At 36.7% G+C, this 15,858-nt stretch overlaps 1 protein-coding gene and 1 long non-coding RNA gene across 2 annotated transcripts; both read right to left on the bottom strand.

The window, feature by feature from the left end:
- Positions 1-5,663: 5,663 nt before the first annotated feature.
- Positions 5,664-9,144, bottom strand: LOC140155638 (uncharacterized). The gene is given in 2 exon segments (XM_072178554.1): positions 5,664-8,885; positions 8,888-9,144. Coding segments are annotated over 2 exon segments (1,536 nt in total). The 5' UTR covers positions 9,093-9,144; the 3' UTR covers positions 5,664-7,554.
- On the bottom strand, positions 5,664-9,469 carry LOC140155639 (uncharacterized). Its single transcript, XR_011859413.1, has 2 exons — positions 9,285-9,469; positions 5,664-6,928 (listed from the first exon to the last, which is right to left on the bottom strand). It is a non-coding gene; the product is annotated as an uncharacterized lncRNA (long non-coding RNA).
- Positions 9,470-15,858: the final 6,389 nt, after the last annotated feature.

Below are 15,858 nucleotides of genomic sequence, written 5' to 3'. Positions count from 1 at the left end.
CTATTTTTGCATTTTTCTCAAAAAATAATTTCACACTGGTAACAAAAGTTCTGTATATTATAGGGGCAAGGTATCCAGTTACTACACTGGAATTTCAATGACTGAAGACAAGCGCTACGTTATTTATGATAAGAAAAGAGGTATCGCTAGAATGTACATCATCTCTCAGAAAATCTGTTACCTACAAATGCCTTGTACTCAAAAGTCATGTTGTTTTGCCTTAATAATTATTCAAAAATAAGTACATTATGCGTTTGGATAACCATCCAACATGATGCCGATTGCTTGGTCTGTGGTGCAAAAAGGCATTTTTTTGTCATTGTACGTCACGATTGACTAATTAATAGAGCAGCACCATGTTTTTAGGTCATTCAATTTGTAGACAAATATAGTAACCAGAACAATACAGTATTCTTGACAAGCTGTGGCGAATTGCCAACTCTGAAGTGTTTTTATACAAATACTACGCATTGTGGAAATGACTACGTGAATTTGAACCTGTAATTTTGTTGTTGTATAGACTTTGTACATTGCAATGATGCAATCACATCAGCAGTCAAGCTATCAAATATGAATATGATTAGTGCCAACTATTAGATGCAGTTACTTGTTTTTATTTCAAGTATATTTAAGGGCGTACTACACCCATATATTGGTTTGATTGGTCTAAATAAATATTTTTTCATTTATAGCTAGGCGATATATGCACGGATCATGTGAAATAAAAAAAATATGAAAAAAGAAGAAAAAAGTGCTTTTAAACAATTGTAGTAAGTCATTTTAGCCCTATATATATTTTGTTTACTGTATCCTAGTTACTCAGATGCGTGTTTCATAACAAACCATGATTTATTCTATTCAGCATGTTCAAGTAGGGTACATGAATAGAATACATTAAATCCTTTGTTATACTCTCTATAGAAAATCTAGTGGTGCATGCAAAATATATAAACACTTACACAATGGATGTATAGTCATTAGTCAATAATATTATAATGTGTTGTTAGGAGAAGAAAAGGCTATTAGGTCACCGTATGTCAGGTTATAGGTCAATTGGTTCAGGTCAAATTTAAGCATCAATTTTGAATACACATGTGAGAGTTTGTGATATCATAATGAGGAATAATTTTGATATTCTGTCTTTAACTGGATATATATCGAGAAGTGCAAGGTGGATATACTAATATACCTTGGGATGTAAATGGTGAGTATAATTTAGAATGCCTAGTTGAGATGGATTTCACAAATAAATATAAAATAGTTACCAAAATCACAAACGTTAAGCTTACGGAAAACTACCCAATATGGTGGTATAGGTGACAAGAAATACAATTTTTTCAACAGTGAAATAATGTCGCAAGTTAAAAATACAAAATATAGCTCAACATTGAAAATAGAAGCATTTTAACCAGTTCCTTTTTTGATAGTTGTGGAGCACCAAGTTCATGAAGTCATAAAAGAAATCAGGAACCACTTATTCCCATTTTACATATCAACTTTATTTCCCTAACGTGTTAGCAACACATATCCAAAATTTTAACGAAATCCGTTGATAGTAAGCTTTCCAAAATGAAGTGAATTTAAATCATCAGTGATGTACCACCTTTTGGCTTCTACTTTTAAAAGCATGTAAGCTACGTTGATACCGATGCCACCAATAAAACGAGAAGATTTGCCCCTTCATTTTGCATACCACTTTGTTTGTAATTTCTTCACAAAATGCAAAAAAATGCAAAAAAAAATCAATGGGTGTAGTACCCCCTTAACTAACCTAGTAATATGTCTAGTAATAGTAAGTTTAATGGGGACTGAATGTTAATCCCAAAGTTTGCTAATCCTAAGGTTTGCAAGCCCGAAAATAAGTTTCGCTAGGCCGAAAAATGTTCACTAGTCCGAAAAATATTAAGAGATCGGTAGTTCGATCATTATGTTTAGGGTACTAGAGAACGTTTGGACATAGCAATCATTAGAATTGGCGGATGTATACCATTTTATAGCTTGAAAAATCTTGATTATTTGTTTATTTGGTTAATTATTGTTTTTTCTCTAATGTTATTTATTTCCTCAAGAATATTTTATTGCTTGTGTTTTGTGCTTAAAAAATTATGCTTTAAATACCATGAATACCCAATAAATAAATGCATTCGGTTGAAAAATATAGCAAAGTTAATAAAAAAAATTCCAAGTGTAATATATTTTTGATATGAAGTGTTTTATTTGAATATCTACTACATTATGAATAGATGAAGATAGAAGGTGTCTTGACACACAATTAACTATGAGCGCTCGAGGCGACAACAGATGATACAGATGGAAAAAACAACCAGATTTTCTGAAGAATATAATTTTCATTATCTGGTTATTTTTAAAATGAATTTTCCCTTGTGGATCTAATAAAATATTACTTGACTTGACTTGACTTGACTTTCAAATTCACCACACCAAATGTTGGTTTGCAAATTTTCTCTAAATCGGCTGTTTTATTGTAGCTTATTGTTTGCAAATGGCTGTGTGTGGGTGGGGTATGGGAGTCATGGTTATGTGGGAGATGCGCCTGTAAGAAGGCATACTCTTGAAAACACTGGTTTTCTGAGGACTGTAACCATGTAACCTTGGTAACATGGCAAAGAAGTCTACAAAGAGTAGGATAGGTGTCTACACACCCCACCCATCACACACACCCCACCCATCACACCCCTTGCATATTTTTAATGTGTGTCCGAGGGCAGCATCAATATAGAGGTAGTCATTGTGACGTCAACGCCGCCATATTGTGGGTACGGAGTGCCTTGTTGCTAAGATTACCGCGTTGACGCTTGACTAAAGAGGTGCGTCACGCGCTGCGTAATCGGGGGCGTAATGTCTAACGCATGACATGCAGAACGGCAGTACGCACAAGATGGCGGATCCCGTTGAAAAGGCTGACGGCCTCTATTGACGGTGAATATGGATCGGTGATAAAGAACTTCCCATAAACGTATGGGAGTTAAGTGGAAAGGAAATCTCTACCAGACCGGAGTGTCTGTTTTTGGGTTGATTGATAACGGTATAGTCGATATTATCCACAGACCCGAGGGAAGGTCTTTGTTTTTCTGGAGTCAGATCATACGAGATGTTTCTAAAATGTTTATTTGCAATTAATGCTTGAAAATAATATAGCTTTCTATAATTATTTGAGCCATTGCACGCGTATTTTGTGTATCAAAATAACAGATGTGATAACGCAAGTGGAAATAAAGTGTGCATTAGTTAGAATATAACATTAAAATTTTCCAAGTAATTGCAAATCTTTCAATAAATTGTAAGCGCAGTTTATGGTGAATACAAAAAATTATTGCCATAACAACAGTGCTTCCTGCTGCAGGCTCCTTAATGTGTCAATGCCTCGTTTTATACATTAAACTTCAGGGGTTGTAAGTATGATATATTATCCATGGCATGGCAGCAACCGTCACATCAGAGGAAAATGACAAAATATGATAAAATATAATATATATAACCATCGATAGTGAAATGTTAGCATGTACATATCCATGTTATAACTCTTTTTGAAAATATTTGCACATCAAAAACAGCAGCCAAGGACGAAAGGTAATAATAATATTTCGATCAAAATAATTCTTATTCAAAATATCAGATTTTGTCACAAATACAGCACCTAAAGCTTTGATTTTTGCAGGGTATGCCAATGTTATTTTTCTAAAGTACATTACAACAGTCGTGTGAAAATCTGAATTTTGATCAAACAGTGAGGGCGTCCTCCTCAGCAAATGTTACCATATGTCTTTAACTCCATCTCTAGGATTTAATTGTTGTAGTCCTGTTCTAAAATTACTATCCACTACCAGTACACTGTTTAAAAATGTTCCCCCATACCAACATGACCAATGTCTGTATAAAAATAATACATTTTTGTTTTGTCTTGAATATCAGTGTTTTTCAGTCCCTTAACGCGTATAACTTGGCGCTTTTTTACTAGTCTTGTCAAATTACATCCACACACTCCCTATGAAAGAAATGACCTTAATCTTCCACACAAGGGTATAGATTTCAAATCGAGTCTCCATTTCAGGTAGCCCCATTTGACATTCACACTCCTTGTGTGGAGAATTAAGGTCATGTCTTCCATAGGGGGTGTATGAATATAAACTGGAACAGCCCATTACGCATATATTTCCGAGGATCCGAAAAAAGTCCCTAAGGATACCATAAAAATAATTTCAACTGGGTTACGCTTATACGCTATGTTTTTGTGGAAGCTTGTTGAGAATGTGAACCCAACCATTTCCTACCCCCATCCCCTTAACAAGTACATGGATCATTTTTACCAGATACAGATATCTTCCGACTAACCCCCTTAACCATGCATGTGTTATTGAATTAGCATTTTGTCTTGCTACATTAGCGGAACCAATGTTTTTTTGCATCCTTACACCTCAAATGATAAAACTAGTAATCTAGTATTAGTAATTTTCTACGCCCCTTTCCCTCGATGTGCCATAATAGGCCCAACATTTATAATTGATTCAAGTTGTAATATAACTCAAATTGTTCAACTCATTGTTCATTGCTCGGAATGAAAACGTAAACTGCCATATTTCACTTGGGCTATAGAGTCGAGTTAGTTAATCTCATGCATAGGGGCCACATTTGCAAAATGCTCCGATTCAATCGTAATTTGTTTTGAATTACTCCTCTCGGAAAACGAAATAAGTAATAGTTTGTTGAAAAATGTTTAAACTCAGAATCTGATGAATTCGTGGGTCAAAGGTTATACCTACCTGTACATCCTATTGGACTACAGACGACCGTGACATCAACTCTAAAAGGTGGACATAACACTAAAGGTTGCACCAACATTGTGCATTAAGTATATATATTTAGGATTTCTTGGGTTTAGGGGAGGATGATCGGACAGTTTCGATGATCGGACCATTTCAAAAATATAATCTCTTAGTATGAAATTTGTGACATTTGATATATTTCAACGTTATAACCCCTGAACTAAGCTTAGCTAGAACAATATGAGAATCTTCCAGTTGTTTACAACTAGATTTTGTCACTTGACCAAAACCAATCAATATCTGGTAGTCAAGAGGCAAGTCAAGTGGAATAATCTCTTCAGTGGCTAAAGAAGACCTGTAGATGCAGGTCGCAAGCTACCACAGCTCTGCAAATAGTAATTCTCCACTATACTCCCAAAGAACGACACCAATGCCCGCCAATAAAACACTTTTTAATACATAAGCTTGCGTTGTGTTGGTATTTATTTGCACCGGCCACAGCGAATCGTGAGCTCAATGAGAGCAGGCACAATTATTATAATAATTGTGAATCTTTTTTCTTACTCTACTTGTACAAACAATGCAGTGGGATCCTAGACTAATACAATGGGGAAGCCTAAAGCCTAAAAGAAAACAATCGCGGTAGGAGCGGGCTACGAAAACTCTTGAAAAAACTCCTGATTACTATTTTTGGAGAAAAATTGAGAACGTACGATGACCCCTGGCTTTCTACCTCATGTCAACCTGGTGATTGAATTCTTTCCTCCCCGCACAATCAGTCAAATACCCACCCTGGATAACCGACAGAGGCAAAACCTTTTAAAAATACACATTAAAAAATTTGTGGATTTAACAAAATTTTTGAAAAAGCGTGTGTGCTGCGTGGTGCTACCAACCTGAAGTGACTACCAAACACTAACACGCCCCGGCGCACACCCAAGTCATTCATTATGACGTAACGTGAAGAAAATAAATATATGCTAATTCGCCGAGGGCGCTCAAACGCACATATTTTCATTTCTCCACTATACTCCCAAAGAACGACACCAATGCCCGCCAATAAAACACTTTTTAATACATAAGCTTGCGTTGTGTTGGTATTTATTTGCACCGGCCACAGCGAATCGTGAGCTCAATGAAGTAAAAGTCAGGGAAATTTACAATCCCAACGATTGGGAAACTGAAAGCAATTTTGGTAAACTTTCCTTGACATAGCCATCTTTGGCTGAATCAGACCTCCATCTGCCGTGCCTCTTAAATAATCTTTCAGGCACCCCCGCATTAGCTGCCTCTGTGGCACCCCCTGAACGCAGGCTATGAACACCAACTTTTGATGTGTCGCCAACTATTGGCTTGAGCGCATCCAATATGACATTGGTCGGTTATCCTTGCGCAATTTGTAACCCATTTTTGTGCCAGACAAACTCCTGAAAATGAATGAACATGAATCTTGGACCTGAGCTAACTCTAAATACTTCTGTAACATACGAACAGGACAAACTCTTGATGTCAGACGTGCTATAATAACTGATTTACCTTGCCTATAAATGTCCGTCTTGCTAGAAGGAATCAGAATTGACATATGTGATAACTCAAATGTTACATGCTCTCTTTATCTCAGAAAGTTCATCAAAACGGAGAAACCCTGCATAAGCTATCAAGCACATTGTTACAGTTCTAATAATAAGCAAATTCTTGATGGACAAATCTGCACAATAGTGATCATATACTTTAACCAGAATTTCTGCTGTTATAGGCTCCTTTTTAACGGTAGGAGATGCTAATTTACGTTTCAAACCCTCAGCAGCATTCTTAACAATTGGAGAAAGACAAGGATCTGAACTCCCTGCCAATTTATGAGCCCATGAAATAGCAGCAGTGGCTTTCAAAATAGGTGCTGGTGTGTTGGCTGAATGACTGACATGAAAGAGATATAATGAAACATAATAGGGATCCGCTGGAATTTTTGACTTTCCAAATCTGTCAGCCCATGTGCACCAATTGCAAAATGCTCCCCCATATTGTTTTATAGTTGAATCGGCTCTAGAGTTTAATGTCACACCAGGCAATTCTGATGCTAATTTGTTCAGTTCATCATGCTCTTCGTATCCCGCATCTGACCATATACCACTCTGGAAGATTACCTGCAAATGAAATGAAAACAATTTTTAAGAATTCCGCAGTTTGCATTTAGGCCTACTAATATTTATAACATTGTTTGATCAATGCTGTCCTTCACGCATCGAGTACCAAATCAATCTTCATAAATTCCTGCTATATTAGCATGTAACTATCTTCGTTGCAAGCTTTGATATTTGTTGCATTTCATTTATATAAAGTTCTTTGTATTTCCTCGAAAATTCATTCCCAATATCATGGCATACTCAATTTACAGAATATGTTTCTCTTAAAATATCAAAATTATTAGGATTTCAAATCCAACCGATTTTGCTCAACGCATTCGATTAAAACTGGACTCTTACCGCCAGAATAGCACTTCTGGCTATTTGTTTAACGAACTGCTCGTTATTGTATCTGCCATTTACAAACATACCAGGAAAATACTGCAATTCCTGTATATCCACCACTCCAACTATAGGAGTCTGTCCATCTGGGGACAATATCGGCCAAAAGGGGGCCGAATACCACTGAGGGCAAATAAGAGTTCCTGCTGCCCCCGAACGCATCATGTGAAATAGGACTCTTGGAATGAGGTGGATAGGTGGCACTAACCAGTTATTTTCATTAGACCAATCCACAGTAAATGCGTCTATATTCTCACAACCTGGGTTCCAAAACCTCGAATCGAATCTTGGCAACTTTGCATTGTAAAACTGGCAAATCTATCTATTGTATGAGGACCCCATCTTTTGTCCAATTTCTCAAATATATAATCTGAGATAGCCCAATCATCAGCATCAATAATGCGACTGATATAATCAGCTCTTTCATTGTCTGATCTAGGGACCCATTCCACTTCTAAAGATATATTATCTTGGACACAAATTCTGAAAATGTTCAAAGCAATTTCTTGTAATTCAGTTTTCATACTGCCTTTTGTTGCTATCGCTGCAACACTTTGGTTATCCGTAAACCATTTCACAACAGGATTCCCAAGCTTCTTGACAAGTGAAGCCATGACCATTTCTACGGCCTTAAGCTCTCTCCATGCCGAGCTTCGTCTTGCATCAACTTGATTCCATTGCCCATGAGCAATATCATCTGACATATCTACTACATACCCACCGTAGCCAGTGCTACTTTCATCTGAATATACTATTTTAGATGCTGCTGTTTTCGGTTCTACTTTTGCACAATTGAGAGTACGAATATTTTCCCGCCAAAACTCTAATTCACTAATGGCTTCTTCCGACACACAAACAAAGGATTCCCAGTTTTCTTTACCTTCTACACAGACATGTAAAGATTTCGTCATTAATCTTGCTATATTTCCAACTGCCAGGCTAGTGGAAACAATTTTTCCCGCCACACTGGCCAGAAGTCTAGCCTTCACATTTAAATTCCCACTATTGTCTTTGTAGTTAAGAATAGTGGTAGTACTTTGATGGATGTCTTGAACTCTTCTTCCGGTGACCCCAAATGCACCCGATTCTAGATCAATATCATACCCCAACCACTCTAATGTTATTGTTGGGCTCCAAATCGACTTCTGGATATTCGGCACAAATCCAGATTTAATCAGATCGGCTTTAATACTATCACTAGCCTCTTTTGCTTTATCTACAGACCCACCAAAACCTAGACCATCATCTAGAAATACTACAATTGCCTTGCCTTCGCTTCTCCACTTCTTTACCAACGGTCGAACTATTTTAGTAAAAATAAATGGAGCCGAACTCAAACCAACTGCCAGGCAAGAAAATCTAAAATAACGCACTTTACCATTGAGATTCCATGAGAATCCCAAGAATTTTCTATGCATAGGGTGAATCTCTATATGATGATACCCGGACTTTAAGTCAAATTTGAACATGGAACCACCTTTCCTAAGAAACAGCAGTGCTGTTCTCATATCCTCAAACTTAACAGATTGCTTGCGAATGAACTTGTTTACCATCCTCAGGTCAAGAATTAGCCTCTTTTTCCGTTTGGCTGAATAGAAACAGTGAGTGGGTTAATAACGTGTGGGGGAGATTGACAAATTTCTACAGACCCCAATTCTACCAGCTCAGATATGGCCTCAGACACAAATTCGTGATTATTATACGCAGACCTGTTATTCTTGGATGATTGCATCGGAGGCTCGTCATAAAAAGGAATTACGTATCCGTTTTCAATAGTTTCCATTATAAACTGTGCTGCCCCAATTTCCCGCCAAAACTGGGCGTGGCTTTTTAGCCTAGGCCTACCTGAAACCTAGATCGCAATATTACCTTCGCTTCTCTCATAATCTGCATAATCAAATACTATATCATCTGAAATACAGACACATTCATCTACGCTACATGAATTATCATACTTAACTTTAGCTCTATTTACTTTAGATGCCTCCTGCATTTTGCGGCTGGTTTGTACTAAACTGCTGCCGTCTGGCTGGACAACTTTCTCTCCAGTGGCCGAACTTCCCACAGAAGTAGCAACTGCCTTTGCCTTGCCTGCTGATGGGCCCAGTGAAGGACCCTCCTGCACGAAAAAGCTGACTAGAAGAACCAGGCATACCAAAACCACCACCAACGGAAGCGCCGCCATCTTTTTTTTTTTTTTTTTGCCGCTTGCTTGCTAGCTTGCTTCTGCTTGATCTTTTTTCCTGCTCGATATTCGGCCCGTTGAATTCTTTTGTGATCATCCTCATCAGCTGCCAACTCATTGGTTTCATACTCTGACACGGTCGCCCACCCATGCTCGCTGATGTCAGCCAGTCTTATAAACTTCTGTCTTGTACCGATGGTATCTCTCGCTTTAAGTAGGTGCACCTTACCATCAACTGGGTCATCAATGGCCTTGGTTATTAGGTCGTCAACAGATCTATGTTACAAGTAAATAACACGTAACACTTATTAGAGACAATTCATATCAGATCATATACGCGCCAAATCGCACATTTCGCGCCAATCAACCCATTGAGATAATTCAATACATTTCCACGCTGGATGATTTTCTTATTACTCGGACACATTAGCTCATACCAATTGAACAAATTTCTATAAAAGGTGAGCCACGCGTATCACTGCCCTTTTGCTATTGTTAACCTTGCACACAGAACAGACCTATTGATATTACACGGTCCACTGTGACACGGTCCATTGGACCCATTACAACTGACCAGAAAAGCTGCTGCCAACCATTTCTTATTAAACATAATAGTAACTGAATTATCCTTCTAAATAAATTTAATCATTTTAAGTACTACAGAAACGGAACGAAAACTTAACTGGTTAAACTCGTACTGCCGTTTATTTCCTTCTCTTTTCCACTTTGTCTCAGAGGCCGTCGCCAACTTCTTTTCAAAACACTCCGCTGTTTTCTCATTTTCTTGCCAATATTCCTCCTTTGCTGACTGTAGTGACTCTGTAAACGAACTTTTTAGCTCTGCTTGGCTACTTTTGAACTGATTCAGTAACTCTTGAATGTCTTCTTTCGTTGCGGCCGTCATATTCATATAGGCCTAACACCAATGCCACGTCACTGAAGTTGAGACGGAACCGGGATATTGAATAAGCGTGTGTGCTGCGTGGTGCTACCAACCTGAAGTGACTACCAAACACTAACACGCCCCGGCGCACACCCAAGTCATTCATTATGACGTAACGTGAAGAAAATAAATATATGCTAATTCGCCGAGGGCGCTCAAACGCACATATTTTCATGTCTTGTGACTGTTGTTTTAAATCAACTACTGTACAATATGAGAATTGACTTTTTTATTCTTAGCGATGAGAGAAGCAATTTGAGGTACATTACAACATAATGGCACCGTTTTCGATTTTTAGCCCCATTATGACCTTGGGAGAATATAGAAAAATGGATCCAATCCTAGTTTTATCCTTTGAGGTGTAAGGATGCAAAAAAAAAACCATTGGTTCCACTAATGTAGAAAGATGAACACTATTAGTATTATCTATTCCAGTGTCACCTCGTTAATTTTCCTGGACCTTTTGATATATTGAAATACACCAGGCACAAAAAGAAACTCGTCAGTTATAGTCATCTTTGTTGTTCAACAACCTGATGATTTTGGTGAAATTTACCTTTTGTTAATTGGACTTTGCTTTCTCATTTGATACCCTCTTCGTGAAAATCGAACAAGAATTAACCAAGATATGCGCCTCCAAAGCCTCAAACCCCAAAATTGAAATTTCAACGATTTTCAATGGGAACGCATCGTTGTATTGCACACAAGCACCACGGGCCAATCAATAAAGCACACAATGTAACAGGCACAATTGAATTTGTTAAAATTGCAACTTTTCATTTTGGGATTCGAGGGTTTGGAGGTGCATATCTTGGTCAATTCTTGCTCAATTTTCACGAACAGGGTGTTAAATGAGAAAGCAAAGTCTAATTAACAAAATGTATAATCCAAAATTATCAGGTTGTTCAACAGCAATGATGACTATAACTGACGAGTTTCTTTTTGTGCCTGGTGTAGGTGTTAGCATTTTATTTTGAAAAATCAATATAACAGGGCTGCAGCGCTAGTTTTCTTGAATATTTGTCTTAAGGGATGGAATGAGCGACAGTATTTTTTGTGGGACATGAGAGCACATCAGACATATCGAATTGCATTCTGAATACGAAGAATGTCTTTCTGATATCAAATAATTTTCATTTTTTGAAATTTACGATATAATACAAATTTGATGACAAATTATTAAAATTTGATATTTTTCACATTTTTGATATATATATAACAGTCCTCGACGTAAATTGTATAAATATAATGATATATTCTTAAAGTGTATGTAGCTGGGAGGAAAAGCCGACGATCAATTGAAAATTTTGACTTTTCATATTGAAGATATGGATTTTTTTTCCCAAAAAGACCAAACTTTTTGGTGTTTCGGGAAAAAAAATCCATATCTTCAATACGAAAGGTCAAAATTTTTCATCCCACCTATACACTTTAAGTACATTTTATCAGATTTATAAAGTTTACTTCGAGTACTGTTAAATATCAAAAATATAAATTTTTAATCATTTGCCATAAAATGTGTATTACATTGCGAATTTCAAAAAATCAAAATTATTTGATATCAGAAGGACATTCCTCGTATTCAGAATGCAATTCGATATGTGTGATGTGCTCTAATGTCCCTCAATAAATACTGTCCAAAGGTTCATACCCCACCCCTTAATCCTGCCTAGGAAAATATGCATGAGGTGCCACTAGAGCTATTTACGCTTTTTTGGGCAATCATGTATCTCTTTTGAGTGTCTGTGTTAGTTTATGAATAGAAATGTCTATACCACCCGGGAATAATTATATCGTCACCCTACTACGCTATAATTGCCTTAGTAATTTTTTTTTGTAATTTTGAGAACAAAGTACAAAATATGCTTCAAACATGAAACATATTTATTCACCAATCTTTACACAGGAACAAATGATAATGATAATGAATTTAATGGAATAATCCTAAATCATTACGTAACTGATGCATGCTTGATCCACACATTTTGTACTTTGTTCTCAAATTTAAAAAAAAAATACATAGACAATTATCGTAGTCGGGTGACGACATACTTTTTAAATTAATACAGATCAGTAATGCTGATCATCGCTGATGCTTTTAAACTGTATTTTTATGTTGAATTTGAATTCTAATATTTATATTGCTATCCGTAACACCCATGCATTAAGTAAACTCAACCCACGACCATCAAGTAATGCAAATAAACTAGAGCGATAACTGCACCATAGCTGAACCATGTGGCTTCGGCAGTATATTGTGGTAGGCCTATACCACTGTCATCATTGCATTTGAATTTCAGCTCAATTGAAGCATTTTGAAAACTTGACATTTGACCCCTTTATTGCCCCTTAATGACCTTAAATGAATTTTAAAATATTATGAACATGTTTAGAATGTCATAAGGATCATTGCGTTTAAATTTCAGCTCAATCTGAGCATTTTGAAAAACTTGACCTTTGACCCCTTTATGACCCCTTAATGACCTTAAATGAATTTTAAAATATTTTTTAAATGTTTACAATGTCATAAGGATCATTGCATTTAAATTTCAGCTCAATTGGAGCATTTTGAAAACCTTGACCTTTGACCCCTTTATGGCCCCTTAATGACCGTAAATAAATGTTTTAATGTTTTAAACATGTTTAGAATGTTATAAGGATCATTGCATTTAAATGTAAGCTCAATCGGAGCATTTTCGGTTAAAATGACCTTTTTTGACCCCTGTGACCCCATGATGACCTCTGATGTTTGGAAATATTTTTATTATATTCTTTATGTTTTCCTCTTTCATATGACACCACTCATGGGGTCATACCTTCGTGGCATTTAGAGATATGTCCATTTCAGACCAAATGGTTAGTCAGTTAGTAAGCTAGTAAGTAAGCTAGTAAGGGAGTGTTCATTAATACTTTGGTAGGGGGGGGGCTGGTCTAACTCAAAATTTTCCCTCGAAAACTTTTTTGACCCCCCCTCGATGGACCGCTGAACTTTTTGACCCCCTCTTTTGACAGACAAAACTTTTGACCCCCCCCATTATCATATAACAAACATACTTAATAGTGTTGTTTTCTGGGTCACATGTCATTGAGGGAGGCAAATGTTTGAAACATTCCCAGTGGGACAATTGCGCATGAAATAGAAGCACAACACAAGGAAATTTTCATTTTATACTTACTTTAGATTTGTCCCAAATCAGGGTGTTTATCTGATTTGACAGGGATAAATGAAATAGAGGATTTATTTGGAGGTTCATAGGCACATCAGCATTTATAATTTGGATCCGTGGCAATTATGATAGGCCTAGTACAAATGCGCGCGAGCCGCACAAAATATTTGGCCATATTGAAGCTTGAATGGTCAAATATTGTTAAAATTGGAACTAATTTATGCAAAAAGCTAAATGGTCAAGTGTGAGATTAATTTGGTCACGTAAATGTACACAGGTATCAGTTTTGGCCCCAAAGACCGTGGTACCTGGGCCAGTGCCCACTCTGCCCTATGGTAAATCTAACCATGGGCCTATGTATACAAAATAATTTTGCAATGAGAAATAGTAAACTGAAGTGTGCAGTTTACGTGCAAAGAAATCCAATTTATTTGCAATATTTTCTTGATTTAGTTGTATTTTGATCAGATTGGTACATATTCATATTTGTAGCCTACTTTGAAGAGAGATAAAATTTTATGATAAAAGTGCCAGTATTTCTTAGGCCAACCCAGATATTGCATGTTGCGGATCATCTTTGACGTTATATAATGAATAGATATGTGTACACTAAGTGCCATCATTTTTTGAAACAAAAGCACTGAAAACCCAAAATTGTCCATGTTAAAAGTCATATAGAGGCTCTCAATGCGCGCGAAGCGCGCAAAAATGTTGGGTTTTGAAGAGGAAAACTTTTTTGTCCCCCCCTTTCCTACCACCTAAAACTTTTTGGTCCCCCCTCTTTAAGGTCCAAAACTTTTTGGCCCCCCCCCTCCCTTTTACCAGCCCCCCCACCAAAGTATTTCTGAACACTCCCTAAGTAAGCTAGTAAGTAAGCTAGTAACATTTACTCATATAGGCTGATACCATTTCATGGTTCAGCAAAAAGACAATTATTAAGAAATAACAAAATACTCGAGAATAAACAATACAAAATAGAACGATATTTTATTCCACGCATAGAAGTAAATAACATGGGTCGTATCATAATAATCGGTGCGTGACGACGGGAGAATATCATCATCACCATGATAGTCATGATCATCGTCATCATTATCATCGTTATGATCATATATTTTAATCTTCCATCATCTGCTTAGATATTCTCCTACTACTTTCTCTTAAATTTTCTTCATTTATTATTTGTTCTCTCTTTCGATGTCGACATTTCCGTCTCGTCTTTTTGTTACAGCAGTTTCACCGGTAACATTTATACGTGATTTCCAATACGATTTCCATACCTTTACAATATTTTACACTCATGAAATTTAGTTGTAGGCTATCTTAACCCTCCCCATTGCATTGCAGAAGACAAGTCCCAAGTTGGCTTTAAAAATTCAGAAAATTCAGAATTGTACATTTGTAAGATCATATTCGGCATTAAACATATGCATTTTAAGTACAAACAAGTCCAGTATTGGGCCGGTTTTCTTGAGATAGCTCTTGATAGATTGAGAAAATTCTCAAAAAGTGAAATTTTTATGTTGAAGCAAGTGTATGGACATCACGCAAAGCATAGCTCACCAAGTTCTGAAGTTGGCATTTGAGTTTATCACAGCCAGCGGCTGCATATGACTCTAGTAAAACAACTCACTCGTGTTAATGGGAAACATAAACCTACTGGCAAGTTTAAAAAATGGACTATTTTAAGAATACAAACGATTTATCCACGGATTCAATATCTTTATTCTGAGCTCTGTATAACCAGAGCCAGCCTAGGGCGAAGTATAAATCTTCACCAACCATTAGATGAATGTAGTTTACCTTACGGTCATATCTTTTACATGCACTTTATGTATTCCTATAAAGTAGACAAAGTACGGATAATATAAAGAATGTAGAATTTAGGTTAGTCTGTTTCGGCAGCAAATTGAATCATTGAGATAAACTACGCACCATTTGTCTATGAATGATTCAACATAATAGAAAATGGCGCCTCCATGTATGTCTTATTAAATTTTAGCATCAAATTTACATGAAATAAGTGGTTTCAGCTGATTAATGCTTGTCGATGTCTTTTCTGTCTTTAGCAAAAACTACTTCCAAATGCCTAGAACGAAATGAGCCCATGTTTTATTCGTAGATACCTGGGGTTACTAATTATGCTACAAGTTGTAAGTTGAATGACTTATTTAAATGTATGACTTCGTTATAGTGGGTAGGTATTAATCAGTCGGACTTAAGTCCTTTAATACCGGTAATAAGTCACTATTAC

This window comes from Amphiura filiformis, chromosome 6, assembly GCF_039555335.1.
Source record: "Amphiura filiformis chromosome 6, Afil_fr2py, whole genome shotgun sequence".
Taxonomy (NCBI): Eukaryota; Metazoa; Echinodermata; class Ophiuroidea; order Amphilepidida; family Amphiuridae; genus Amphiura; species Amphiura filiformis.
This window is presented reverse-complemented; position numbering and strand designations above follow the sequence as displayed.